Consider the following 27,924-nt stretch of genomic DNA (forward strand, 5'->3'; position numbering starts at 1 on the left):
GCCCGGCCGTGTCTCAGCTCGCCCGCAGAGCTTCCCGCCAAGCCGCGCGGCTCGTCCGCGGCCGCAGGTGCCTCTGCTGCTCCCTGGGCTTCTGTAACTGCTCTCTGCACTGCTGCACCCGTGGCTTCGGTGCAGGAATGCGACACAAGCTCTGCTGTTTGTGGCGTGCAAATAGTAGGTAATGAGAGCGGCTGCTGGGACCAGTTCGTGGAAATGTGGAGGCTGCTCAAGTGGGAAAAAAAAAGGCCGAAAAAGACAGGGCTGATGCTGCAGTAAATCCTGTGCAGAAAACAGCCCCTGCGTGGCGGTAGCGTGGCCGAGCGGTCTAAGGCGCTGGATTAAGGCTCCAGTCTCTTCGGGGGCGTGGGTTCGAATCCCACCGCTGCCAGCGGCTTCTTTTTTTTTCCCTTCTGCGGGGCTCCGCCGCGGCCGCAGCGCCCCCCGGCGGGCGCGCCGCTGCCGAGGCATTGTGGGTAGGAGGAGGACCGCGTCCCCCACGTGCCAGCCGCAGCGACGCCAACATGGCCGCCGCCTGAGCGCCGCCCGCCCGCCCGCCCGCCGCGCCGCGCCGCGCCCGCCGCCGGGAGCCGGCGGCCCTGCTGCCCGCGCCGGCCCTCCGCCAGGTAGGCGGCCGCGGCGCCTCTCTTGCCTCCTCCCGGCGCCCGCGGGCGGCGGGGGGCCCTGGGAGGGGGCCGCGGCCTGGCCCGGGGTGGGCTCTGCCTCCCGGGAACGAGCCTCTCTGCGGGCGCCGCGCGCCCCGGGGGGCGGAGGCGCCGGTCGGGCGGGAGCCGCGGCCCTTCCCCGCGCGGCGTCGGGGCAGGGGGCTCGCGGCTGTGCGAGGAGGGCGGCGCCGCGGCGCGGCGCGGCCCGCTCGGCGGCGCCGGCTGCTGCTCGCCGCAGGGCAGCGGCGCGGGCGGGCGCGTTGCCGCAGCGCGGGGCGCCGCGGGGGCGCCGCCGGGCGAGGCTCGGCGCCGGCAGAGCGAGCAGCAGCCGACGCGGGCAGTTGGGTCGGAGCCGTGATTGCCGTGAGCGCTGGCGAGGCGCCTCGGCGCTTCGTGGCAGCGGCTGTTCTGCCGTGGCGCCGGGCCGGGCCGGGCCGGGCCGAGGGACCCTGGGCGCCCGCGCGGGCGGCGGGGGAGATGCGGCCGGTTCGGACGCGCCGCGCCGCCTCGTCGCCGGCGCCGCCGCTGCTGTAAGGCGCTGACAGGGCGGCAGCTCCTGCGCTGCATCGCTCTGTCGCAGGAGGAGTTTCGGGTTTCCGTGCTGCCGCTTCGGGGGAGCCGTCAGTACCGTCGGGTCTGGGTGTTAATGAAATGTCGGCGCGTTTCTTGCAGGTCTGGCCAAAGCCTGTTCGTGCCGGGTGGCATCCAGAGCTGCGGCCTTTCTGTTCACGGTTGTTTTAAAGTTTTCAGTAATAAAAACGGTAGAGCTAGCACCCAAATACCCTTCCAGGTTCAAGTTAGAGACAGGATTCTGCTTCATCATTGCCTCTTTTCCCTGTGCTTTGGACACAAAAATATTTTTTTCTTCATTGATTCTAAGTTGGTGACATTATAGGCAGCTAATGAGCACTTTCATTATGCCCTAGAGTTCATCACCTCTCAGAAAAAATGAGATTTATCTCTTGCCTTCCTGCAAGATTTCTGAAGTTTAATGATATGTATTAATAGTTTTCATTAACGTTGATTTACACCAGGAAAGTCCCTTTAAAAGGAAAAAAGTATCTACATAAAAGGATAATTTTAAACAAATACTTAGGTGACCATGCCTGATGCTTGGTAGTGTTTAGTTCCATGCTATTATTCTTCTGGTGTTTGTTTCTACATTCCTTATATGTAAGAGGAGAAGGCTCTAAGTAGACCGTAGACGTGAATTGTATCTGCACATTTTCAGTGGAAGCTTGTCTGATTCAGGGTAGCATCCTTCAAATAGCATGAGTGTTATAGATTGTTCAGGGACACATGACTTCCTATTCAGTAGTTATTTTTCCTAGGGTCAGTAGTTATTTTTATCCTTAAAGGAATAAGAAAAAATTTAATCTTTATAATCAGACATTTTGTTTAACCACTGGCAGCTGGATTCTGAAAGAGATTTCATGTAAAATTACATAAGCAGCCTGAGATGAGAGATCAGAAATCAAGTCCTTCATGTTAATTTTTTTTCTCTCTATCACCCCCGCCCTGCTCCCCCCCTCCCCCCCCCCCCAGCCCAGGGAGTCTTAATTTCTCTTCCACAGAGTGGAATAACTTCCTCAGGAGAGGAGACCAGGATTTCACACACTTGGTGCTCAGAAAAGGCAGGGAAATAGGGGGGTTATTTCCCCTCTGGGGGCAGGGGGGTGAACCCAGGCCTCCCCCCTGCTGAGCATTACCCCATGTGGTCACGCGTCTCAGGCACCCTCCCAGCCTGGGCTCTCTCTGAGTGGAAACGGCAGTTGCTGCATTTTTTTGCAGAGCCCCATGCTGTGTACAAGGCTGGCTTTAAGTGAACCTGCTGTGTCAGGCCATGCAAGAGACATGAGTAGGGGAAAGCAAAATTGGAGCTGACAAATCTCATTTCTTTAAAATAATATATGCATGTTTGTATTTCTGGGAAGAACTGAGTGTCTAATAGCAGGAGACTCCTAGTTACTCGCTCTGATGTTGCATACTCACAGTTGTGCCGAAACAGCCCTAGCCTGGTAGTTAACTGAAGATACAGGCTTTTCACGACGAAGATTTTCTGTTTCTATGACATAATTCCCAAATATGAATGTCAGATATTAACTAGCAAAATTTCAGACATGGCTGTATGGTGGGAAGAATCAGGGATGCACCGGTGCGTGATGAGATGGCAAGTTCCAGTCCTGTACTAGGAAGAGTGCTTTTTTGGTACTGAGGAATTCACCTGCAAGTGAAAAATGAGGAGTCATATTTCTAGCCAGGTTGGCATAGACAGTATATGAACCAGAGGTAGTGTCTGAATGGAGATTTGCTTGTGTAGTGGTGTTAACAACACTTGTATCCAAAATGCCTATCCAACTTCTCTGAAAGGTTTCTTAGACATCCGTGTGTCTCTTAATGTGATGTTTTGAGAAGGCTGCCTGTCTATTGAAGTGTATTGAGCATTTTAAATTGGGCAATGGACTTTGCATTTAAAACAAATTATTGATAGATGATAGCTTCTCTTTCTTCTCTTGCAAGCTTTGAATTGCCGGCTGATCTTGGGCTCTGCCTCTTTCTCTTTTCTTCCTCCGTAGGAGGTCCAGCAAATAAACAAGCTGGCATCAGGGAGCAGAAGATGGTGAGGAAGAGTTCCTGAACATAGATCTTATTTTTTTGCCCGATCTTTGGTGTTAAAGCTTTTCTCAGTCAGTTTGTAGGAGGTATATTTTTTTATGCTTATCTTGACCAGCAGTGGCTGGTTAATGGTGTTTTAAAGGATCTGAAGTAATTAACATTTTTGCAGTGTCATCATTTGTAAATCCATCTCTGTTAGATTTCAGCAGGAGAAACAATTGTTGCTTTAGCTGAGGGACCTGCTTTTACCTAAAGGTTTGAATCAGGCATGATATTGCCTCCTGCACTGCGATTTGAACAGGATAATTCTTTGGTACAGAGCACCTAGTCCTCAGCTTATACCAGAGTCTATTTTCTTTATACTGTGTAGAATAAACACTTTGCTAGTCTTTATGGTTTAAGCTTGCAAGATTGCCAGAAGAAGGAAGAAATTTTGCAGAGAGCAAAGTGAGGCAACTGGACTACTCTTCCAGGGTGCTGCCTGAGCATGACCTGGAGTCTGGCCCAGGCTGTTGCTTTTTGACACTGTTGAGGCACACCAGAACTTGCCCAGAGCTGTGGAGATGTCTCTGGGCCGAGGCTGCAGCCCATGTTGGCGTGGCCCTAACAGGGCGGCTGGTAAACCTTCATGTTAATAAGAGGTTGGAGGAGGCTCCAACATGTCAGTCCTTTCTCAGCTTTTCCTTGTTTAAATGGAAGCAGAAGTACTTTGTTATCTTGCAGGATAAGGATTTAGATGAAATTGCTTGCAGGCTATTTTGTTTCTGCCTCCACTTTGAGCAGTCCAGGAGTTCTTGTTTTGACTAGTTTTGCTTTGCTTCTGAGGAGCTTGGATTATTTCCATGCAACTGAGTGCAATATTGAGGTCAGAGTTATGAAGTAAGATCTGCTGTTCTGTTGATTGTGAAGGTCTCCATGGGTGTCCAAGAAGTGCATTTTGGAGCTCTCATTTAGAAATAGAGTCTGAAGAGTGGTAGGCCCATTCTCAGCCAGCAGACAAGACTGCAACACATCATGTGAATGAAATCCAGAAGAGCACGTTTACAGAAGGGGATTTTGACTGGTCCCAAAGAACAGGCTTTTTCCTTCCCTCTGCTCTTTAGCTGGAAGCTCTTTCTATTGCCTACTTTCAAGGAAATTTTTTTTTCTGGGAAGTGAAACCAGTGAACTATATAGGACTGTCGTTAGTGACAGTGATGGGTGCTGTGGCTATTTCAGAGCTTGCACTGACCGGTACAATGTGTATAAGCTGGCTGGAAAACGAGCTGCTACGAATATGTAATAGTTATGCAGCATATGAAATATACACTTAATGCAAGTACATTACGTGCTCTGTAGAGCACTGATTTAGTGCTTTCTTACACAGCTGATAACTTTGACAAAAATTACAAGGACTTAATTATCTTTGAGATATCTACTTGTCTTTTATTTTTGGTTGCAGTTGGCCAAGAGATTGTGGAATATTGGGAATCTGATCATGCGAACCCATACATTTCTTCAAAAAACAGACTGAACAGGTTAGCACTGAAAGGAACCGAGTTAAATTGAGCAAATACTACATGTGGTACATGGCACAGATGTAGTGAGTCATAAGATATTTTTGTTTTCCTTCAGGTTGTGCCAAAGAAGAAGCCAAGAAAAAGCGTTTTCTATCCTAGCATGGCAAATGAAGAAGATGATCCAATTATACAAGAGGTAAAAGTGGACCAAGCCTATAGCTCGTGGTATCATATCTTGCTGGAAAAATAGCATGCATGGTGTCAGACTCAGCAGGGAGATGTGCTCAGGTTTTGCACCCTTTTTAATCTGTCTGCATTAGAAGAGGAACATGAGGGGGGAACTTGCTAGTACCACTGTGCCCTTTCATTGGCTCCATTCTTCATTTCTTACAGCTGAGAAAAAATAGAATGATTTTGAAGAATTATTTTCTGTTAAATTTAAGTTATGCATTTTATGTAATATGAAGCTGCTGAGTATCTTTTTTGTTGACCCATTAAATTAAGTGAAGATAAGATGTTTTTGTGTCTTCTTCTAAAACAAGCAGTTGTGATATCGTTCTGGATGTCTTTAAAGGACTGTTATGTCCTAAAAAGTAGCCACAGTATCTTGCTCACTTTTTGTATAAATTCGCACGTAAGAGGTACAAGGACAAGCTCACAAGGAGAAAAGCCATGAGAAGTGGGAATTGACAGGAGTGTTTCCAAAGGCAGCTAAAATGGCAGCTCCCATCTGTGATACTCATGAAACGTCTGCAGATTTCAGGTGCCAGTGGCAAAATGCTAACGCAAAGTCAGATTTTTGAATGTGTTTGTGTCTTGTCTACTTAAGAAAAATTTTATGACAAAATATTTGGTAATGAAATTACCTTTCAGTCATACTGCCAAAGAGAGAAAACTGTGTTCTGCCGAACATTTTGATGACTTCAGTCCCTTAGGCAGATTTTTCTGTTTCATTGTTGTGTTTGCTGACTAGCTAGAGCCACTGTCCCCTGCCTCATCATAGTAAAACAAACAAACAAAAAAAAAACCTAACAAAAAATAAATTTCATGTCAAAATCAGCAGAGAGGAAGCCTTCCTCAAGGGAGTCATGAACCTGTGCCTTATTATTAGGGTTCCTAATGAAGTGCTAAAATTGACAAAATTTGAGCCCTAGGGGTTTTACTTTTATCTGAGGTTTGATTGGTCATAGCTGTTTATATGATGAAAGTCGTTTGCTTTTTAGATTGACGTGTTCCTGGCCAGAAGTCTGCTGGAGAAGCTGTATCTGTTTCAGGTATTCAAGTTAACTTTTTGAAGGAAGTGTGTGTGTGAACATGTATATGTACATATGCACATAAGTGTATGTATACGCATATATATATGTATATATGTGTGTGTATATATGTATGTGCATATATATACACACATATGTATACATATATTTTAGAAAATTATACATATATGTATGTATGTATAAGAAAAAAAAATAAATAAATGCATAGAGCAGTAGCCTTTCTTGCGGCTTCAGCCTGCCAGGGTCTTGGGTACAGGCAAACCTGTTTGGGTCTCCCTCAGTAGAAACATTTAGTATTAAATTGTTGCCAAAAGAGAGGAGTGGCCATTCTGGGCACAGAGGTGTCATTAAATAACTCTCTCTTCCCTTTTAACACCCTAGAGTAGTGCTGTTGGTAGGTCGTGCCTTTTTTTGTCATGGTTTGGGTAAATCTGCAGTCTCCTTTGACCATCTTCCATCATCACTGATTTCTGCCACCTTTGCTTAAAAAAAAAAAAAAAAAAAAAAACTTCTAAGACTGGCTCTATTTAAGGCTGTGCAGTCAGTAGACTCAAGAATACCAAATTAGGCAGAGTAAAGAGAGAAATGCATGATTTGTTTATATTGAGATCTTTTCCATTGCAGAAGGGAGTATTGAAAAGACTTCTGGATTTTTAGATGATTATCACCACAAATGTGTCTCTATGCCCAGTTGTTGAGTTCTGCAAGGCTGCTCTGGGAAGTTGGGTTCGGAATTCAAACCAGTGCAAGGCATCAGAAGAGCCCCCTTATGTTGTGAGGATAAAACTAATGAGCGATTAGAGGTAGAAGTATGTTAGGAAGCCAGAGGTCTGGTTTCCCATTCTGCCACCGAATCTCTCTGAACAATTTTATTCTCGTGTCTCACTTCCTCCATCAGCAAAATGGGAAGCCTTTTGAGACATTTGAATGAAATATTCATTATAAACTGGTGGTGCTCGCTAACAGACCTGCTGCCTCTGGTACAGGTGCTCAGCACAGCACCCGTTGGCAGAGTGTGGCTGGAGGCAGCCAGGTGTGCTGGCGTGGGCTGTGCAGCCTTGCCCCGAGAGACCAGCGGGCGCTCAGGGATGTGCAGTGCCTAGTGATGGGGGGCTCTGGGTGTTCTGGGGGAAATGGCAGCTCCCAGCAGACTGCTGCTGCTATAGCTGGAAGATTTCATTTTGTTTCCACCCTTCCCCTCCTCAGCATTCCCAAACTGTCCAGATAAAGAGGACCCTGGGACTAAAACTGGGTCTTGTGTCTTGGCTGGCTACATGTGGAACATGTCCTGTGGGCTAACACTGCTGACGTAAACCTACAAATATTTTATTTTTGAGTAATAAATCTCCAGAGAGTTGATACCGAGGAATGGGATTTTAATTGCTTTCAACACAACATGATGCCCTGACTGCTGGACTAATGTGTGGTACATTTTCCTGTGTGGTACATTTTCCGGTTTTATAGGTTATTGTGACTGACTTCAGGCAGGAAGTGAGGAGGAGGCTGTAGTGAGAAGAGCAGAGGACTGTGGGGAAAGCAGTAGTTTTTCTAGGCCATTCTCATAAATCCATTAACAGCTCAGAAGAACTGTCACTCATTTATTTTCTTGATACTTGTATCCCTCTGGAAAGTGGGTCTACATGCGAGGAGAAAAGTAAAGTTGAGTTAATTTCTGTGAAGTGCTTGATTTTTAAATTAAAAGGTTTTATCAAATGTATTTGTTTTCCAGTATCCAATTCGTCCGGCTTCTATGACATACGATGATGTGACACATTTATCAGCAAAAATAAAACCAAAGCAACAAAAGGTTGGTTATCATTGAAGTCCAGTCCATAGAAGTTGTTTTGTGCTGTGCAGAATGTACTTCAGAAAAACACTTTGTGCTATTTAGCTGTTCCAACTGTGCAGCTGCTTGTAGGATATCTCTCTGCTTGGAGGTATGAGGGAGTCTTTTATTGTATTTGCGAAGCAGAATTGACAGGAAAGTTTCCTCTAGAGAGGAGCCTGATTTATAAAGAAAGGGATTAGAGCCATGATGGAAAATCCACTCTCTTGATATAAAATAAAATCATTCAGAGAACCATAGTTACAGATGCTAATTTAGTCTGCAGGCGCTTGTGCTAATAAATCTTGATAGACAAGGCCATTACAATAGGGCCTGAGGAGGGTTGAGCTTTGGAGGTAAACTGTCTTTCAGTGGCTGCATGGGTCATGATTCATCTGCCTTTCCTGGCTATGGATCAAACAGTCCTTTTAAAATCAGTGAGGAATAGGTAGTGGAAGTATAACCAAACCCAGAATGTTTGTACTTGCTTACAGATGTATTCCAAAACCGTGTGTGTGATTTGAAGATGCCTTATCATGTAGAAGTCATAGAAATCTATTTCTGTGATACAAGGATTATGCTATGGGAGATCATTAAGGAAAGCACATGTGTGAACTTTGGAATTAGGATGGCTATTGTGTTAGGGAAGTCTTCTATAAAAATTAGCAAACATTTGTATTCTAAACCTTGTGCAGACCTGGGATCTGCCATCTCAGGCAGGGACTTGTGACTCTCTAGTTCAATTTGCAAGTAATATTAAAGGAAAAAAGTAAGGTGACAGCTGTGATGTATGAATTTAAGTGCTTTCTTACACCTTGGGGAAAAATGATTATATTGTTACAGTATATAAAGAGAGAGGCTGTGCAGGAAAACAGATTTTTGAATGTCTAAACTTAAAAATTGACAAGGAAAAAAAATCTGCTTGTAACTAGAAGTTTGGGGATTGGTTCTGTGCTAGGATCAGTACAAATCGGGAATAACTACTGAAGTCAATGGGAAGTGCTGCAGTCAGTTGCACTTACCAGCAATTGTGCTCTTTGCCTATGAGCAGAAGATAGTTACTTTGTACCATGGGATACCCACGAGCCATAAGCTTGAGTGGTTCAGAATGAACCCTCAGTGTTGTGCAAGCTTGAAGAGTATTATTTGTGCATTTGACCTCTTGATGAGTAAACTAGAGTGATAACTTAGTGGAAGATAATTTAACAAAGTGAAGGGTATTTTTCAGGGCTGCTTAAAGGAATCTTGTTTCTCTGCTCCTGCTCATTTACACAGGAGATTATTTATCCCTTCCTTGTTGTTAAAGTGCCCCCATCCTACAAAAACCCACATGGATGCTTGACTTCATGAATGAGATTTGACCTATGGATTTGAGTGACGTTGCTTATTTATTTAAATTTACTGTAAACCTGTGGAAATGTTAACGAGTGTGGGACTGAAGTTCAACTGATATGTGTTTGGGATTCTGCTATTATAATTGTGTGTATTTCCTTTCTTATTATTTAGGTTGAACTGGAAATGGCCATTGATACTTTGAATCCTAACTATTGTCGCAGCAAAGGAGAACAGATTGCTCTCAATGTAGATGGCACCTGTACAGATGAAACAAGTACTTATTCCTCGTAGGTGTCCTCTTAGTCTTCATTTCTTTTTTGTGGTAGAGATTGATATATATATATATATATATATTTGTGTGTGTGTATTGTGTATTTCTGCCAGGGCTTCAGGGAAGGGTGAGAAAAGTGGGTATGCAATTTCAGGGGAGCTTTGAACCCCAAGGTACATAGCAAGACTTTTGGAAAGTAACGTATGGTTTTGCTGTGCTTCATAAATCAGGTGTTGCAGACAGAACGATGAGCGTATGTTTGCTTCATGCAGTATTGATAGTCTGTTTTGGAAATTGGTGATTTCAGGCCTTTAGCATCTTATACCATATTGCTGTAGAATACAATCTCACAGATGTTTATTGTTTTCAGGAAGCTGATGGACAAGCAAACTTTCTGCTCATCACAAGCTGCAAGTAATGTTTCCCGCTATGCAGCTGCTGTTTATAAAAAAGGTGACTTTCTTTTGCTTACCCTTCATAGGAATTAAATATATCCATCTGGCTTAAAATAAGACCCGTTTATTTTTTGCTTTTAGCAGCCTAGGTTCATATTTAATTGACTGATGCTTCTTCAAAAATTTTCCTTACCAATATCGCTAAGTCCTTGAGAAAGTCTGTCAGGGTTGTAAATAATATAGCAAAGCACTGTTGATTTGTAGATGATTCCAGGACCCTAAGGCAGCATGATAGCCTGAAATAACAATAAATTTATGCTCCTGATATATACTATTTATATTATATTTTTATCTACATCTTTTACAGCGGTTTTATTTTCCTGTCAATACTTTCTGCCCCTCTTGTGTTTCCTAACACCGTAGCAGAGTTTTGATCTGAGGCTCATTTGAGATGAAAATAGGTAGATTATCTTCAGTGATGGTTATTTTACTAGGAGTCTCCTGAAGGATAGGTGAAGTGTGAGCCAAAGTGGCTCTCTTCAAGATTTGGCTTCAAAACAAAAGGAAAATGACAGGGATAGGTCTTGATCTTGCATATGCCTTTAAAATTCAAAGTACTGTATGAATTTTTCATTTCAATCCTTTTTTATATTTTAATGTATTAAACATTCATGTTCAGTTGAAGCTTTGCCATTACGGAGATAATGAGATACTGAAAAGTGCCATCCTTGCACACTGGAAAATAATAGTTTTGACCAACATCAATTTCCTTTTTCAGGTGAACTTCACCTGACTCCACTACATGGAATTCTTCAGCTGAGGCCAAGTTTCACTTATTTGGACAAAGCTGATTTGAAACACCGAGAAAGAGAAGCTGCTAACGAAGGTAAATTCTCCACGAATTGTGTTTGCTTTGGGGAGATGGGATGTAAGTTTTCTTTATGATTTTACTGGTAAGAGCCATTGTCTTCTGAAGGTACTCAGTATAATAACATACTGATTATATGGCTATTTTCAGATAGATTGTTGCCTGATCTTATTTTTAGAGTAGCTGCATAAACACATAGGTACAGCGTGGAGGATCAGCAGAAGGACAGGAGGCAGTGCATAGTGTCAAAGGGCAGCAGTGGTGGCTATCACTGCTGCCTCTGAAAAGCTGCACAGCAAACTACTCCCTTGGTTGCTGGTGGGAACAGTATCCCCTATCTAGGTGGGCGCGTAGGTGAGCTGTTGTACACTGCGTATCTCAGCAGAGCTGATGTTGAACCTGTGGCTGTGTAGCTCCTAGTTCTGCCTCTTCTTGAATAGACCTCTGAACAGTTACAGATTGGCTTTGACCCTTTCACTATTTTTTTTTTATCCTTTTGTGTTTTTTGGCAGGTGGTGATTCATCCCAGGATGAAGCTGAAGATGACGTTAAGCAAATCACTGTATGTCCAGTGTTCCTTGTTACAATAGTTCAGGCAAAAGTTCACAAGAAGGCATGACAATTCATGCTCAAATGAAAGGGCAGAAAACCTCAGCTGGTCCTGGCGATCCTAGTTTTGGGAGGGGAAGCAAGATGGACATGCAGTTGTTGCACAAGTACAAAGATAGCACTGATAGCAAGGGATGATTCATTTGAGCTGTGCCTCGTTGCTGCCAAGGGCATTTACATGCATTCTATTATTTATATGACAGATAATGCAGGTGTGTTTTCCTTTGAGGGTTTTGCGGCTGCATTTAACGATGTCCAAATCTTTTAGGTACGATTCTCCCGCCCTGAGACTGAACAAGCTCGTCAACGGCGTGTTCAGTCCTATGAATTCCTGCAGAAGAGACAAGCAGAAGAGCACTGGGTCCATCTACATTATTATGGCTTGAAGGTAGTTGTGTGCTGGCTGCAGAGGAAACCTGCTGCGCCTGAAGGCTCAGCCACGTCTAGAACTGTTTTTAAATCTGGGCCTGTGGGAACTGGGGAATTGTCAAAAGATAACGAACAAAAGTAGGTCTGTAGGCTTGAAATGACCCTGCACTGCTCTGTACTTCCTCCACTATAAAATATTTTGAGGTCTCCACACTGGAAAAGATTTAAAACTGAGAGCTAGGCAGACATGAAAGGGAACCTGAGTCCAAGAATCACTCAGGTCTTCACTTACGAGCTGCACTTTGTAAAACTGTTGGGGAAATCAGTCAGCTGAGTGCCAGAAATCTTGTGTGTTTGACACAGCATGTGTGTCTGGCAGGAGATTTTGAAATCTTACCAACTAAAAAGTTCTTCTGTTACATGAACATTGTGCAGGAAAATGAAAGCAGAGCATAACTTAACAAGATGGAACACTTGAGTGATGACTGTGGTTTTGCATGAGGAATCCAATTCTCTGGTATCTTTTCTGAATGTCTCAGTGACTCTTGTTTTTCTCCACATATCCAGGATAGCCGCTCTGAACATGAGCGCCAGTATTTATTCAGTCAAGGTCATGGTCTCGCAGAGAACACAGAATTAATTAAATCTCCCAGGTAGAAGTTTTATGATTTCTTATAGAAATTGCAGTAATTTGTTGGGGTTGTTTTCAGGATGGTAAACAGATATGTTCTTTAAAAGTCTGATCTGTGAAGTTAATAATGCAATCTATGATAAAAATTATTTAAATAAAAGTAGATACACTAGCCGCCTTCAGCTTACACATGTTGCTTCCTGCGTTTCCCTGTGCTTGGAGATTAAAACTAGTTGTTTTCACTTGGGAGTGTAGCTTCTCATACGTTATCACAACCATGCATTACTGGGACTCCAAATACTGTAAAGGAGAAGTAAAACAAAAGCTCCTGCTGTTTAAAAGAAACAAAGACTTTGAAGCCAACAACTTCCATTGTTAGTGATTATTATAAAACTTTCTTTTGTGATTTGTAAGAGACACCTGAAACTACTTGCAACTTGTTTGGTTTTGTTTCTTGGTGACTGCAGCTATGTGGGAGATGTGGAAATCTTTCCACAATGCAGCCAGTAATAGTGCTTCATTGTAATCTGATGTAACCAGGGCCAAAGGAATAGGAAGGAAACACATGCACCTTTATTTAATGTATTTGCTCTTGCAGCTCCTCTGTTTGGACGCCTCTTGTGAGCAGAAGAGCTGGGATGTCTGATTCCCATTTTTTTCATACCTTCTCTTTGGACAGATGAGTGTCAATAGCTTTTACTAGCATTGAATTTACGGAGGAAGGTGGGAAAGAGGAGATGACTATTTTCAGGATAGTGTTTGTTTTGTAGATTCATACAAATAGAATTGCTCTAAGCAGGAAATAACTGTACTTAAATCTGGAAAATCTCAAGGCAAGCCTTTTAAAGATATATGCTTTTTTTTTCCCTTTAGTGAATATTTAATGATGCTGATGCCTCCAAGTGTAGAGGAAGAGAAGTAAGTATTTGTACAGAATGTTCAAAGCCTATAATGGCTGGATGCTGTTTTCTACAAGCTGCAACTGTGTTTGTTTATTTGCAGTGACAAACCAATGGCTCCAAGCAATGTGCTTTCTATGGCCCAGCTGAGAACTTTACCCCTTGCTGATCAGATTAAGATCCTGATGAAGAATGGTTTGTAGCTTTTGTAATCTGTTGGCTCGCTTTCCTTTGTGACCTCTAATTGCCTCCAATAAGGTACCTTTCCTGGTAGTGTCCATTCTGTCACCCACCAGACAGAGTCAGTCTGGTTCTTTGATTCTGTGAAGCATCCAAATCCTGAGCACTTTCTTGTGAAGGCCTACCCTGTTTTTTGGGAAGAGAAGAGAAGTAACAGCAGAGGTGACACAGCTGCTCTTTGTGTTTGTAATCAACTTACTTTCAGAATACTTTCTAATCTAATTATAGCTTTCAGGATACACCTATTTATTCAGATATTTCCTGAAATACGGAGTCTGAGCATGAATTATAACTTGAAGGTTAATGGAACAAGCTGCACTTTAGCATTTTTTTTTCCTGGGAAGTTCTCGGTAACGTGCACTTCTTGAGTGTTGTCCGAGATGGTTTTATTCTCTCTGATGTTGCTGACTATCTGAAGGGAATGGATCCTGAAGACTTTGCCTCAGGAGCTTACTCTCTTGTCAGTTGGATCTGTTTCCAAATATTGCCAAAAGCATAGATGTTTTCTTTATTAATGCATTAATTTGTGACCAGTTAAGATAATTAACTTTGGTGCGACACTAGCTGATGTTTTTGGAACAGATGTGGACTGTAATGCAAGGTGGGGGGTTACTAAAAGCTTAATTTTTTATTTTTTTCTAAGATACAATTTGACTGTGAACTTCCACATAAAGCATAAATCATAATATCCTGAATCTATAAATCTGTCTCATGTGCATTGAAGGAACTTTTAAGCAGCTGTGTATTTTTCCTTTCAGTGAAGGTCATGCCTTTTGCCAATCTGATGAGTTTGCTGGGCTCTGGGAGTGATTCTACGGCAGTTCTCCGCTGCATACAGCAGGTGGCAATGCTGGTCCAGGGAAACTGGGTCGTGAAGAGGTATGGCTTGTCTTTGTTGCTGGGACGCGCTTTCCTGCTGTAAGGAGAGAATCGGAACAATGGATTTTATGTACTCCTTGTCATTCTGACCTAAAGTAGAAGTGTTCTTACCTTACAGTAATGTAAAATCTTGATTTAATGTTCATGCTTTTTAGTGCAGTTGGGTATTCAAAATTTAAAGGGCTGACATTAAATGATAAATAGCTCAGTGCATCTAAAATTGTGGCTGGTGCCTGACATAATCTGTATTTGCATTTCAGTTCTGTCAGGTTTTCGGTGATGTATTCACTCATATTATTCTGGGAGAGGACAGTCCTGAGTCCTTCCAGAGATTAGTATCAAGCATAAACACCCAAAATGAACCCCCTCTCAGCTGTAATTATTCTTGGGTAAATTCAGTCAAAGACAGACCTTTGTGCAGTCAACTTGCTGTTCATCAAAGGGTGTTGCCGTTGTCAGCTGAAAGCTGCTCTCTGGAAGGCCTTATCTTACTGATAAATCAGGCATGGGGGTACTGTGTGCAGTACCTGAAATAGGTTCTGTATCACCCTCCTGTTTATTAGGCTAAAGCATCCCATTGAGAATTCAATCTGAAGTGCAGTATGATTTTTACCTGGGTGGAGTACTACTGCATGCAGGAAATTTTAGTCTCCAGACACCTGTCTATACTAAGATGAACGGCACTGGCTACCTATCCAAGTCTGTTAGCAGGGTGCGTTTCAGCTATTGTGAGACAGGCACGAGCTAACAGTGTGAATAACTTTTCAGCATCCCTTGCTCTCCCCTAGCCGTCCTAGAAGGAAACTGTGAGCCAGTTAATACTGTATATTAGCACTTGGCTTATTTTTATGTTGTAGCTGATTCTTTCCTACTTCTGTGGGAAGGCTGTGTGCATCTCTCATAGATGCAGCCTGTCTGGGATGGCTGGGCACAGAGCAGCACCCGGACACATCAGAGCTTTAAATGGTGTGAGAACCCACTTCTCCAGTCTGAGTAGAAACAAGATTATGAACCTGAGTTGCTTTGAGACTTTGGAGATGGCTCATGGACACCATCCAACTGGCCTTGCAAACAGGCATACAAATAGGGTGCTGCTGGTCCCAAAGCTGTCTGGTTCGAGCAATGAATTTTATAGCATGGCTCTCCTAAGTCCCTGGTTGCTGGAAAGGAAATAAACTCATTTCCACAGATCAGCATTTTGGCTAAATGCTGCCTTCAAGGCTGTGTACCAGGTTAGGCCAAGCATTTCTTGGGATCTTTGTGGTCTTGTTTACGCTGATACAAGGGAATAGAGGCTTTGCTAGAACAAAGCAGAGCTTATACCTGTGTTATATGCATCTGCTAGTCACAAGATTAGGCTTTGCTAGTATAAGCACTTTTTGTACTGGTGTAGTTGCAGTGATGCAATTACACCTATATTAATTCCTTTAATGTAGTCCAAGCTTTGGATAAAGGTGTAATATAACTGCAGAATAGGGAGGACATGTTTGTTATCTTAATCTTCACTAATGACATTTAGTTGCAGTACACAGTAACTAATCCAAGTTCCTCTTTAATTAACAGTGATGTCCTCTACCCAAAAGATTCTTCTAGCCCGCATAGTGGAGTTCCTGCAGAAGTGCTTTGTAGAGGGAGAGACTTTGTTGTAAGTACAAAAGAATTTTTTTTTTGTTTTTTCCCCCTGTTCTTTTCTTTTTTTTTAAAAAAAGAACAAACCCACCAACAACAAGATGACCCTTGCCTGAGAGGCCATGGCATTTCAAAACTCTGCTACTCTACTGCAATAGGATGTTTCCTCCAAGGAAATTATTTATACTTTAATCCTAACAGAGTTGTCACAAGTGTGTCACGGGGATGTTGTGGACTGGCATTGTGACTGGCTGGCAGGTTCAGATCATCTGTCATTAACAGTGTGTTGTTCATCCGTTTCTAATAAGACACTGTAGAGCCACTGTCACACAGCTCTACAGTGCAGGCCTCACAGAGAAGCCAGAATGGGATAATAAAGTACTTGTTCCTCCAGATACAGTTCCTCAGGCTCACAACCATGAGGTCTCAGGAGAGTGGTGTGGATAAGCCTTGTGCTCCCTGTGCATGCATAGTTGATCTTTGAAAAGGACTTTACTCACCAGTGCTGCTAATCAATGAAAGGACTTTGTTCCTAATCACCTTTTGTGAACAGTAGCTGCACATGGAAGTTGAAATGAATACAGGTCTCGTAAACACACGTGTAACCACAGCAAAAAGGAACAGCCTCTGCACTGTGGGGTTTTTTTGCTAATTGTAGAAAGAATTAAGTTCCTAAGTGGTTTCTAAGTTCATATTCACTTTATGGCTTCTGCTCCGTCAAAGAGACGCTGACAAGTGCGTTGCTATCGCATTTCCAGTTAGACCTGACTGTTCCCTTTGCTTGCAAAGTTTGTTTATGAGATTTAGCTCTAAATAGGAGCACTCTGCGCAAGAGACCTTAAGAATATTACAGTGCCAGTGTAAGATAAAACTGATGGTGATTGAAACTGGCTTTTGTTGTGTCTTGATGTCTGCCCCAGACACTGCCGTATGGAGACCTGGATTCAGGTGTGACCCAGTGACATAAGTCCTTAGGACCTAGCAGATTAGGTGACATGTCATGCGTAAAGTTCTAGGAACCAGAAAGTATTAGGCTCGGTTAAATAAGCAGTAATGTTTAGATTAAGATGTAAAGATAAATTATTCTCATTTGAATAATAGTAAATATACCTTGCATGAGAAATGGATCTGTGCTACTCTTAAAGGCAGGTTCTCTATTGATTAGCTCTATAATAGGAAAGGTTAACAGCGTAAAAGCAAACAGCATCAATATTTCTGGCTTTCATACAAAATGAAACGTTTTAGTCATAAGACTTGTAAGTAGTGTGTAATGCTGTAATGCATCTGTGGAGAAAACATGATTTCTAGCTTGAAAAATGAACTTTATTTCCTTATTTATTACATTTGTGTAAAGTAATAAATTTTAAAAATATTTGTGGCCAGTAGTGACTTTGTTGTCCAACTGTGCCATACTATACCTTGGGAAGGAGTAAAAGCAATTTGCATCTTTTCTGTAAGTTTGTTTTTCACATGGATTCTCACAAAATAAATTCAGAGGATATGGGTATTCTTGGCTCTAGCTGAGGCTAAAGTGCTTCTCTGTGAGAAACTGCTGCCTCACAGCTGGATGTATTGTGCAAGGAGAAGTGATAGATGCATTTCCTACGGACATCAGGTCCTTGTACTTTAAAAGAAAAATGTTGTGTGCCCTAAAGTGAATATAGTGGTTTTTTGTGTTTGTGGGCAGAGAAAAGCTTGATCAGGGAGAAGGATTCATGGATGACATGACTGGACAGGGAGAAATAGTCAGGAGTGAGACTTCAGATTCTTCACAACGTTCTTAACACACAAGCTATTATTAAACACAGACTAAAGATGCTGTAGTCTATTTAAATGAAGACGGGAAGAAATCAAAGGTCATATTCAGACAGTCTTCATTCTGTGCAAGTCCTCGTGTATCCTGTTAGCCAGCTCTAGGCATCTGCCCCTCAGTATGTTAGCTAGTCCTTAGGAGTTGCTCTGCAGAGCACTGAGCTTTTCCATTAACAGTGACGGGTATGTGAATGTCAGGCCAGCTTGGCATGACTGTGATGTGCATTGAAGAAGGGAATGGACATTTTCTAGGAGACTGCAGGCTGTAGAAAGGCAGCAGTCACCAGCCTCTGCGGGCCACTACCTTAACAGGAGTGGACAGAGAAATTCTCTAGGTTGGTGATCAGGTGCGTTGTTAGAAGTTGAGTCTCAGGTGTAACCGTCCAACTTCTGAAATCCAAGCATAGCTGCACTGGATTTTGGGGGGGGAGGAAGGTGGGGGCTATTTTGTTGTTGCTTGGGGATTCTTTTTGGAAATGGAGTTTGAGGTTTAAGAGACTCTTCATAGCTTTTGTATTCACGTGTTCACCACAGCAAACCATGGACTCTTGAAGTTTTTGATGTTGCAGTCATAGCCATTTGAGAAAGGAAGAGGCCAGACAGCATCTGCCTGCTACCTGCTGAGAATCATCTAATTCTACATTCTTGGAAGGAGTGGGATTTCCGTTCTTCTGGTTACATTGCTGAACAGCCTTATTGCTTTGACTTCAAGGAAACAACTGCTAAGTATAGTTATTTGGCGTTTTCTCCTGTGTTCCCTTCCTAGATGTGGAAGTTCACGCAGGATCGCTGGGTTGTGCGAAAGGAAGTGGCGACAGTTACAAAAGTGAGTGACGCTTTTCTTCCTAAACCAGAGGCTAGTGATAAGCGTTGAGTGTTGTTTGCAAGCCTGTAGTGGGTGCTGCTGTAAGCCTTTTCTCTCTAGTTCGCAGCGTCTACATTACTGCTTTCTTGCAGTGTTGCTAACCTGGCATGCTTCACTTGAAATAGGTATACATACTCCTTATGTAATTCCCGCAGTTACCATGACTCCACAGGACACAACTGTCCTTATAGCTGACCCACTAGAACGCATCTTGTCCCCTCATCTGATTCAGTGGAAAGCTGGACATGGTTTGAATTCAGCTAGCTGATCTTGCACTAAAGCAGATAAGTGTTCATGCAGTCCACACGAGCTACACTGCTTAGGCAGGATACGAAGCAGCAGCTCTTCAGGTTGCAGTTCACGGAGCTGCCAACACCAAGTAATGGGAACTGAAACCATAACAGAACCTGAGCCACCTACCTCCTGATGGAGAAGAGGGATGGTTCATTGCCTAAAGGCAACTGAGGTACCAGTATATGCTGCTAAAACTGGCAGATGAATGAGAAACAGAATGCAAAGATGGCAAAAAATATCTTCCTTAAAATGCAGTAAAATGATAGAACATAAATCAGTTTATGCACAAACCAGCTGCTTTTCGGACCATAAGATCCAGTACTGCTTACAGGTTGTACCAGACATGATACAGCCTGTCTGACCCACAGCTCTAAAATAAGGAAGGTTAAATTGTAGAATATGCTTCTCTTCACAATAGTCTTTTAATCTCAGCTGGGAAATTCCCATTTCTTTTATAAAACAAGCCGTGAGCTATATGACTGTCAATGATTAATCACCACTGGTCTCTGAAGTGCTGTGCCTTTAGCATTATGTGAAAGTGTTGGTGCTGCAGAGAAGAATGAGTATCTCTCTCTTACTTACCTAGGTGTGTATTCTTGGAGTATATGCCACATATGCCAAATCAATCTAATTCTTGCCTCATGGAACAGAGCCCATTTTTGCATGGCTGCAGATGTTCTATTTCAGTTGACTTCCATGATCACATATACTTTTACTTTTTCTTTCAGCTTTGCCCAGAAGATGTGAAAGACTTCCTAGAGCACATGTCTGTGGCAAGAATAAATAAAGGTTGGGAGTTCATGCTCCCTTATGATGAAGACTTTGTGAAGAAGCATCCAGATATAGTTCAGAGGCAGCATATGCTGTGGATGGGCATTCAGGCCAAGTAAATGACTTGTTTTGTTTTGGGGAGTAAGTTAAAACAGAGGACTATCCAGTAGTAAGTTTCTGTAGACACTGACAGATATCTGTATTGATCTCTATTACCTCGGTGATTTTTCTCTTCACAGTCACCAGGCAGTGGTATGATGGGGGGTGTCACTGCACCATATAAGCCATTTCTGTTCCTTGGCTCCTTGAAGAACAGCTTTTTGAAAATGGAGTATTCTGGCTAATGGCTAATGCTAGTGCAGCAGCATGCAGGCCTAACAACAACTGAAACTGTTCTGGTATATTTTATTTTTGTATTTCAGATTAGAAAAGGTCTATAATCTCTTAAAGGAGCACTTGACACCAAAGAAGCAAGAGGCACAATCAGGTAAATGGAAGTGTACTTGAATAATCTGGAAGCACATACATTTCTCCGTATGTCTAGCTGATGTTTTGGAGTCCCTCTCTGCTTTTGAATGTGTTGGGGACTGGTTTGGTTTTGTTTAGTATTTTTCCTTTCTTGTTATTTCCTTTGGATTATTTGAGGCAGACCTTGGTCTTCATTAGCATCACTGCTGTTGAGGTGACACAGATTTGCCATAGCATCCCTGTAACAGAGCAGGGAGGATTCCTTGGCCACTATTTTACTGTGTAAAATCAGTTGGATCTATTACCCACTTTCTCCAGTAAGATGTCTTTTATGGAGTAAGCGTTGTAAGGAGTTCCTGAAGAGAGGTCAGTGCACGAGTAATTCTCACCTCTCAGTTTGCAAGCTGATGTGCACAAGTCCTTACTCAGTCCCAGTGAAGGTGGATGTTTTTTATTTCCCCTGATTTGCACTGGACTCTGTGATGTAGCTGAGGGCTGAGCAATTAATGAGGAATGTGTTTGGCAGGGGGGCGTAAGGAGGCATGAGGCTCTTTTTGACATGTTTCTCCACCATGAATGCCAGTGAGAATATTAGAGTAGCTGCTCCGTAATCCTAAAACATTGTGAAAACTTGAGATTCCAGAGAGTTTTAACTAGACATTTGGCTCATTGCCAGGCTCTGGAGCCAATGAAGAGTATAAACAGAACTGACAAACGCGCATATGAATCCATTTCAATACCCTGTGTCTGATCTGCTTGGAAGGATTAGGTGTGGGGTTATTTGGAGAGGATTAGTGGGCCTAACAGCAGTGCAGATAACAGCTTGTGTGCTGTGCATGCCTTTTCCTTAAGCATAGCATTCCTTCTCTTGGGACTAGCACTGGATTCATCTGCTGCCAGCATGCCCCTTCCTTTCACTCCTGGATTGCTGGGTGTTGAGGACCCTGAGGCAAAAGTGGCAGGATAGGGTAGGAGAGGACTCCCTCCTGTCCCTTCCTCCCTTAGCTGGGTTATAATACTGAGAAGAGAGTCTCAAACACTTTCATACTGTGTACCACTTGCTAAAATAGTGTTCAGATTTGCTGCTAAGCCATTTACTCACCTCACTGTAACCATAGGGCATCCTTTTGCTGGCTCTGACAGTAGCTGCAGCCTGCTCTACCAGCCTCGAAGTGCTTTTAAAAAAAATTATCTAGCAGAGAAGCGTTTAGGCTGCAAGTAGTGATGTATAAGCGGCTTGTTTGCTGGTTTATGCTAGGATCCCTAGTAATTGAAGTGTGCTTGAATGGACTTTGTTTTGGCTTCAGGTTCCTTGACTGCAACACCTTTCCCCGAGCATCTGGCTTGCAGATCAGATTTAAGCATTAGATTTCATTAGCAGATGATGTTCCCTGGCTTCTTTCACTATGATCCGCCCAAGAAACGTTCTGCAGAACTGAAGTCCTGGTTTTGCTGAGATTATATGGTATCTTTTGTTTCTTACTAGCTCATCCATTGCTGGTTTCTGGGGAGCAAAGAGTCAATATGGCTAAAGCAAAAGTCAAACAGAACTATGGGCAGCTGGAGAAGGAGTTCCAGAAGCAAAAGGCAGAGATGAAATCAAATGACACCTCAACCAAGATGGATGTTTCCAACATCCGCATTAAAGAGGAGCCTGTTAGTGACGAGGAGCCCATGGACACCTCAGCCTATGAGGGCTTGAACAACGGTATTGTCAATGGTCTCCATGCAGAGGAGGACTCCACGGACTCTTTAAATGGCCACTTGCCTGGAGGCTGCATTGATCGAGTAGCCCAAGAACTGAAGGCATTTGTGTCGTCAACGTTTAAGAAACAATTTGTACTCACCCTGAGTGAGCTTAAACGGTTATTTAACCTTCACTTAGCCAGTCTGCCTCCAGGACATACGTTGTTCAGTGGCATTTCAGACAAAATGCTACAGGACATGGTGTTGGACACTGGCTGCAAACAAATTTTGGTGCCTGTAAGTATGGTTTTTCCTGTGGTATGTTTTGGGAAGAGGAGATGAGGGGACATTAAATGTCTGCTGTGAAATGTGTATGCATTGTGTGGTGGGCAGGAGGAGCAGATGTGCTCCGAGTAGCTGTCAGATATCGGTTATATGGGAGCTCTTGGAGGTTTGTTGGACACCCTGCCTCCGACAGACCTGCTGCTCTGCTGCCTTTGCTCTGTGGCGTGCTGTGTAGAATAGTTGTCTTTGGGGCCGTTTCCCTGCCTGACCTGTTGGGCTGCAGTGGCTCAGTGTGGTGACACACCTCTGTCTCTGTAACATGAGTCAAGGCAGTTGCAGAGAGCCAGGCCTGCAGAGATCCTTCCAGCTGCTTTCCCCTAGCCCTACGAGCTCCTGCTCTGGGGGATGCCGTGGAGGAAGCAGTGACGTGCGCTGCCTGGTGCAGCAGGGCCTCCTGGCAGGGCCCTCGGCAAACCCACAAGCTGTATCTGTGGCTGCTTCCTTGGTCGATCCTTTTTCTCGATCCTTTTCCTCGTAGGCCATTGCAGTGTCTTTGCTTTCTTTGTCTTTATGGAAATTACCTGTGTGTGACTGCGTGAATCAGAGACAGGTTTGTGTGACAGTAGCTTGCTTAGGAAAGGAAAAGGAATTTGACATCATGGTAAACAGCCTCAAAGGAAAATGATTTTTACAAGCCGTCTGGCAGTGCTCAATGGGTTGTAACCAGAGAGAGAAATTGGGATTTGGCTGCCTTTGGGGGGAGAGGAAAGGAGATGTGTGAACCGCTTGAAAGAGCGGGCAAGGAGGCACAAGTGGGAAGGAGGCCGAGAGGGAGCCTGCAGCACGGTCTGCCGTGATAAGGGCAGGCGGGAAGGCAGGAAGAACATGTGCAGCCGTGTGCGAGGTAGGTGTCGTGACACCTGGGTCTGGAGCAACCGACTTGAAATGCCGCTAGGAATGCTGCCGATTTCGCTACTTTCTACTTTTCTCTTCTGACAGCCCCCAAGTCCCCGGGGTAATGTTTGCACAGAGCTGTCTCTTTACTGCTGGGTTGACTCTCTTTTGTACATAGTGTAGTATGTTGAGGTTATTACTGCTGTGTAAGTTGGGGCTAGGACTTGTTTGCTTTGGAAGCTTTGGAAGTGATTGCATTCACTCTTTGTTTAAATGCCGTGAGTAGTGAAAGAGGGATAGTTTCTTTTTTTAAAAAAAAAAATACATAAAAATAAAACTTTCCTGAAGACAAATGGTTGGCCTTCTGAAAAACCCTATCATGGAAGAGACTGTAAGGCTTAAAGGTTGTAGCTGGAACTTCTCTTACTGGAGGTCTTCTGCAAGTTTTAATCCTGCTGACCCGGAATTTACTGCAAAACTCATCTTACAGGCCTGTATAGGCCTGTACTATCAGCAGCAACAATGTGAATTGTTACCCCCAAGCTTCCAGCTCATGTTCTCTGGAGATGGCCAAGGTGCCTGTGCTGGTTTTATTCTTTGCATGGGCTCATATGCTCTGGTATTTCTTGATTATTCCCATGGACAGCTTTGTCAGAACCTAGCAAGGCTGCCTGAGCTCAGTGAAAGCCTGGAGGGTTGTTTGGCTTGGGATTTCATAGCAGCTCATTAGTTTTCTGTAATTGAAACTGCTTTGGTGATAAAAATCAATGATCTGAGATAATTAAAATGATGTTCTGTGGGGGTGAAGACAGTCTTCGGTTGCACACTGCCCTGTTATAGAAGACATGTTGCTGAAAATGGCAATCGAAATCTCACTGGGGAATGAAGGGTTTATTTTAAAGCTCATCTATTGCACCCAGGGTAGAAGTCAAACAGTCTTTGCAGGGAGCCACAAGAGAGGCCACTCCAGCTGCAGATGGGGCTGTGAGGACTCTTTGGTGAGGTGCTTGGCTTGCCTGGGCTTTGCAGCCTCCTCCTGGCAGAGAGCAGAGCCTGGGCAGGCAGGTCCTCAGCATAGCAGGCTGTTACTGCTGTTAGAGAGGGCAGGAGAGAGGCATCCCTGGCAAATGCTGCTCAGAGCTCGCACTTGGCTGAGCCGGTGCTCTAGTCCCGCAGGGAAACGTTTGAGCAGGAAGCTCATTCCTGAATATTTGCACCCATTTCTTACACACTGGTGGGGGTGGCTGTCTCCTGCTGGTTCCCTTCTCATGGTCCACGGAGCAGTGAGGTTCTGCCAAAAATTGAGGATCTTTTTAGGAGTCAGGAAATGATGTAACCTTTTTGTTGCTTCCTGCCTGGTTAGGGTAACGGGGCAGGAACACTGCCCTGCGCTTACTGTGAGCTTTCTGGTCTAGCACCGGTGCCAGGACTCTTGGGGAGGAATGCTCAGCAGCTTATCACTAAGATTATTTCACTTGATTAGTTGTTCTGGCAGATTCAGCCCCATTCATTCGTTCTGGGTTAACTAAAATACTAGGCTTCCGGGCAGTGACTATTTTTAGGGTATGCTCAGAGCTTTAGTGGGACACATCCTGAAGCCAGTGGCTCCTCCCTGAGAGCAGCTGTTTGAGCCTGGTGGCCCTGGGGACCCAGGGCAGCAGTTCATCCAAGAGCACCCTGCACTGCCTCGGGGGGGGGGGGGGGGGAGGCTGAGCAGGAGGGGGCACTGGGCAAACATTTTAACATTTAACATTTTAAAGGAAAGATTTGAAGGCTGTGGAAAGGTGTTCCAAGCTGAGACTGTCCGTATAAGAAAATAAGGATGTTAACTCCTGGCTCTTACTAACTGCCCTGTTATATTACAGGCATGTGGGCCAAAAAATGTCGAGCTGCTAATCCCACCAGGTAGCTCCCAAAAAACTCTTAAAAGCTCTTCGTCTTTGCATTAAGATTACAGGTGGAAGTAAAGGCTGATCGTTCGTTCATGATCCTTTTGGCTCGGCGCGAGAGGGGCTGGGAAGAAAGGTTTGGTTTGTGCCAGCAGCCAGGGCTGAAGAATCCTGGAGCAGTCAGAACTGGCTTGTTGGCTTTTCGTAGATGATTGATTTAGGTCGTCTGGGCAGTTAGCAAGGAATAAATTGTTAGTGACAGACAGGAAGAGACATGTCAGGAGTGAATGCGTATTCCAGCATTGCTCATTAGTCGCTGCTCTGAGGGGAAATGCTGAGGCAAATGGAGGGTATTTTATTTTTGCAGGAGTGTGTATATCACGGGGGGAGGCAGTTGTATTTTTTTCCCAGCTGCAGGAGCTCAGAAGAACCAAATGGTGTTTCTCTCCCTTGTCACATGGGAAGAAAAACACTTCATTTTTGAAGTCTGAAATAAGTCTGAAATGGCAGGTTTCCTGTCCATCTGTGTTCAGTCTCCTGGAGCCCTACAGCCTGCCCCAAATCAGATGACGAATCCAGCAGCAGAGCAGCGCTCCTCCATCATCCCGACTGGGGGCTAGCAAAGCAGATGCATGCAGCATGCAGTCTGAATAGCTAAAACCTGCCACCACAACCATAAAAACCTCCAGAAGGGCCCTGAAATGCACTTTGTGCTCTCAGTTCAATGCTGCTTTGGGCAGCTGGTGGTCTGGGAGCAGTGCTGCTGAGAGGAAAAATCTAGACCTCTTGTCTTGGAAATACTGGTTAACGTCCAACCCTGGGGTGGTTCTCCTGGTACTTGGTGGTTGTCCCTACACCCCCAAGGGGGGGCCTGTCCTCGTGTCGAATCCGCCGGGCCCCGGGATGCCCAGCAGTTCCCGTTCACAGCTTCGAAGCGGTCGGCGTGGCGCCAGTGCAGCTTTCCCCTGGGGTGGCCCGCGGCATGGAGCAGACACGGCTTGTGCGTACCAAAGCCAGGTCCGGGTGCCGAAGCGCTTGTCCCCTTCCGAGGCCACAGTTACCTGTTCGGTGCTCCAGGGTCACCTCATGGGACAAACTTGATGGGGGTCACGGTTCTGTTGAAGCGATCAGGGCACGTGAGGAGGTGTCTCGCCAGGGCGGCCGGGCCGGGCCTGAAGGGGCGCAGGGGCTGCCACAACAGATCGCCCCTTTGAATGCGGAGTGGAGCTGATGTTTCAGCAGTTCTCGTTACACGGTCACAATGTTTTTGATTCAGTAATAGGTGTCCAGGGATACCGTATCACGGAATCATTAAGCAGAACTCATTAAACAGATTGTTATTTTTAACAGCCTCTTGTTCTCAGTTTCCTCCGCAGACTGCTGCTTCACCAGACGAGCTAAAGGTTTATGCACTTTGGGAAGCTGGTGACACTTACGATCAGGTAAAGATAAAAATAAATGACAGTCCCAAACAGATGGCTGTTGAGCATTTGGCATTGTTTGCGTTTGTGTTTCTGGCAGGGGTATCGCAGGTAGTTTTTCCCCTTTCCCCATTGAAGTCCCCAGTTTTCAGCACCAGCCACAACCTGTTCTGGGCTGCGAGCGAGTGCTGAGTGTGCAGGGTGATGACTCCTGTGTCAGGACAGGGCGAACAGCAGCGGGTGGTGGTAACTAACCCAAGGGAGTGCAAGTGATTTTGAACCTGTGGGGAGAATGGATTCCCTGATGTAGGCCTTAGACTGGGATCCAGACCAGTGTTTTTTTATTTCTGATGATAACACTGCATTAACCACCGACTAAATGATGTGATGGTACCTGATGTGTTTGTTTTTCTTTATTTTTAGAGTAGCAAATAATTATGGCACCTGTTAGCATCTCTTAAGTTTTTAATTGATAACAGAGTAAATAGAGTGAAGGGAGGAGCCTAACAAAATGTGGATAGACAATGTTACTTCTGCATCCACAATTTAAGTGAATTTTTATAGGAAAAACTAATGCACTTTAATGCAGTGTTCTAGAGGAAAGTGGTATCCAGCCTCCTGGCTGGAATGGACTACATGGAATCTCATGGAAGCGTTTGAGAGAAATATATCGCAGCCCCTTCTCCCAGCATATGCTTGTACCTCCAGAGGTGTCCCAGGTCACCAGAGAGCTGCAGATCTAGCCGTGATCCTGCAGAGCTCTCAGGGAAAAAGGCAATGGTGAGCTGATTTAATGGGACAGTTTCAGGATTACTAAGGATTACTTTGGGGCACTTGAGTAAATGCATTGCACAGACTAAGGCGCGTGCAGTTTTGATACACACTGAAGCACAACTATATTTATCTTTCTATGTATTTATGATACTTTTTCTTTTAAAGCATCGCCAAGTTTTGCTTGAAATCTTTTCAAAAAATTATCGAGTGCGCAGGAATGTCATCCAGAATCAGTTGAGTCAAGAATGTGGAGAAGATCTAAACAAGCAGGAGGTGGATAGAGTGTTAAAGGTAAGTTCCTATTCACTTGTGGTTTTAATCCAATTGATGCATGAATTTTTAATGCTATGGTTTGACCAAAGAATTGTATAATTTTACCATGAATTGACAAGTGATAATCGTGCTAGAACAGTTGCTGTTGGAATGTGGACAGAGCCTGTTTTTTCATCCCCCTTTTTTTTTTCAAATACACTTGTCTCATTCAACTTTTTTGTTTGTTTCCAAATAGTGATTTTGACTCTGATGTTATTCTGTGTAAATTCAAAAAAATATTTATTTTTAAATAGTGTAGAGTTAAACATTAAGGAGGTAGGAGTGTTCTGCACAGTATTTAAGTTTACCACCTGACTGCTTTTGGTTAATGAAAAGCAGAAGTTCCACATTTTTGGATGGAAATGTGTTTTATTTTGTAGCAAGTCTTAGAGCAGTGTAAATAGCAAAACCGTTGCCGCAAAGCAAGCAGATAAAGGACTAGTTAAAACATT

General features: G+C 44.1%; 1 protein-coding gene and 1 non-coding gene across 2 annotated transcripts in view; both read left to right on the forward strand.

Moving 5' to 3' along the window:
* The first annotated feature begins 306 nt into the window (after window positions 1–306).
* Window positions 307–388, forward strand: TRNAL-AAG (transfer RNA leucine (anticodon AAG)). The gene has a single exon. It is a non-coding gene; the product is annotated as a tRNA-Leu (tRNA).
* A 175-nt stretch (window positions 389–563) lies between these two features.
* POLR3E (RNA polymerase III subunit E) overlaps window positions 564–27,924 on the forward strand; it is a 29,370-nt gene continuing 2,009 nt past the window's right edge. The window contains exons 1-21 of the mRNA XM_062587919.1: window positions 564–623; window positions 4,720–4,795; window positions 4,893–4,973; window positions 6,001–6,051; window positions 7,781–7,858; window positions 9,383–9,498; window positions 9,853–9,935; window positions 10,656–10,763; window positions 11,258–11,307; window positions 11,623–11,742; window positions 12,291–12,376; window positions 13,228–13,272; window positions 13,357–13,448; window positions 14,252–14,372; window positions 15,936–16,017; window positions 18,580–18,639; window positions 19,701–19,858; window positions 20,166–20,230; window positions 21,698–22,194; window positions 26,330–26,407; window positions 27,326–27,451. Coding sequence (XP_062443903.1) covers window positions 4,938–4,973; window positions 6,001–6,051; window positions 7,781–7,858; window positions 9,383–9,498; window positions 9,853–9,935; window positions 10,656–10,763; window positions 11,258–11,307; window positions 11,623–11,742; window positions 12,291–12,376; window positions 13,228–13,272; window positions 13,357–13,448; window positions 14,252–14,372; window positions 15,936–16,017; window positions 18,580–18,639; window positions 19,701–19,858; window positions 20,166–20,230; window positions 21,698–22,194; window positions 26,330–26,407; window positions 27,326–27,451 — 2,052 coding nt within the window. The 5' untranslated portion in view covers window positions 564–623; window positions 4,720–4,795; window positions 4,893–4,937. The remainder of the gene's footprint in view (window positions 624–4,719; window positions 4,796–4,892; window positions 4,974–6,000; window positions 6,052–7,780; window positions 7,859–9,382; window positions 9,499–9,852; window positions 9,936–10,655; window positions 10,764–11,257; window positions 11,308–11,622; window positions 11,743–12,290; window positions 12,377–13,227; window positions 13,273–13,356; window positions 13,449–14,251; window positions 14,373–15,935; window positions 16,018–18,579; window positions 18,640–19,700; window positions 19,859–20,165; window positions 20,231–21,697; window positions 22,195–26,329; window positions 26,408–27,325; window positions 27,452–27,924) is intronic.

The sequence above is a fragment of the Rhea pennata genome, chromosome 15, assembly GCF_028389875.1.
Source record: "Rhea pennata isolate bPtePen1 chromosome 15, bPtePen1.pri, whole genome shotgun sequence".
In the NCBI taxonomy this organism is placed as follows: domain Eukaryota; kingdom Metazoa; phylum Chordata; class Aves; order Rheiformes; family Rheidae; genus Rhea; species Rhea pennata.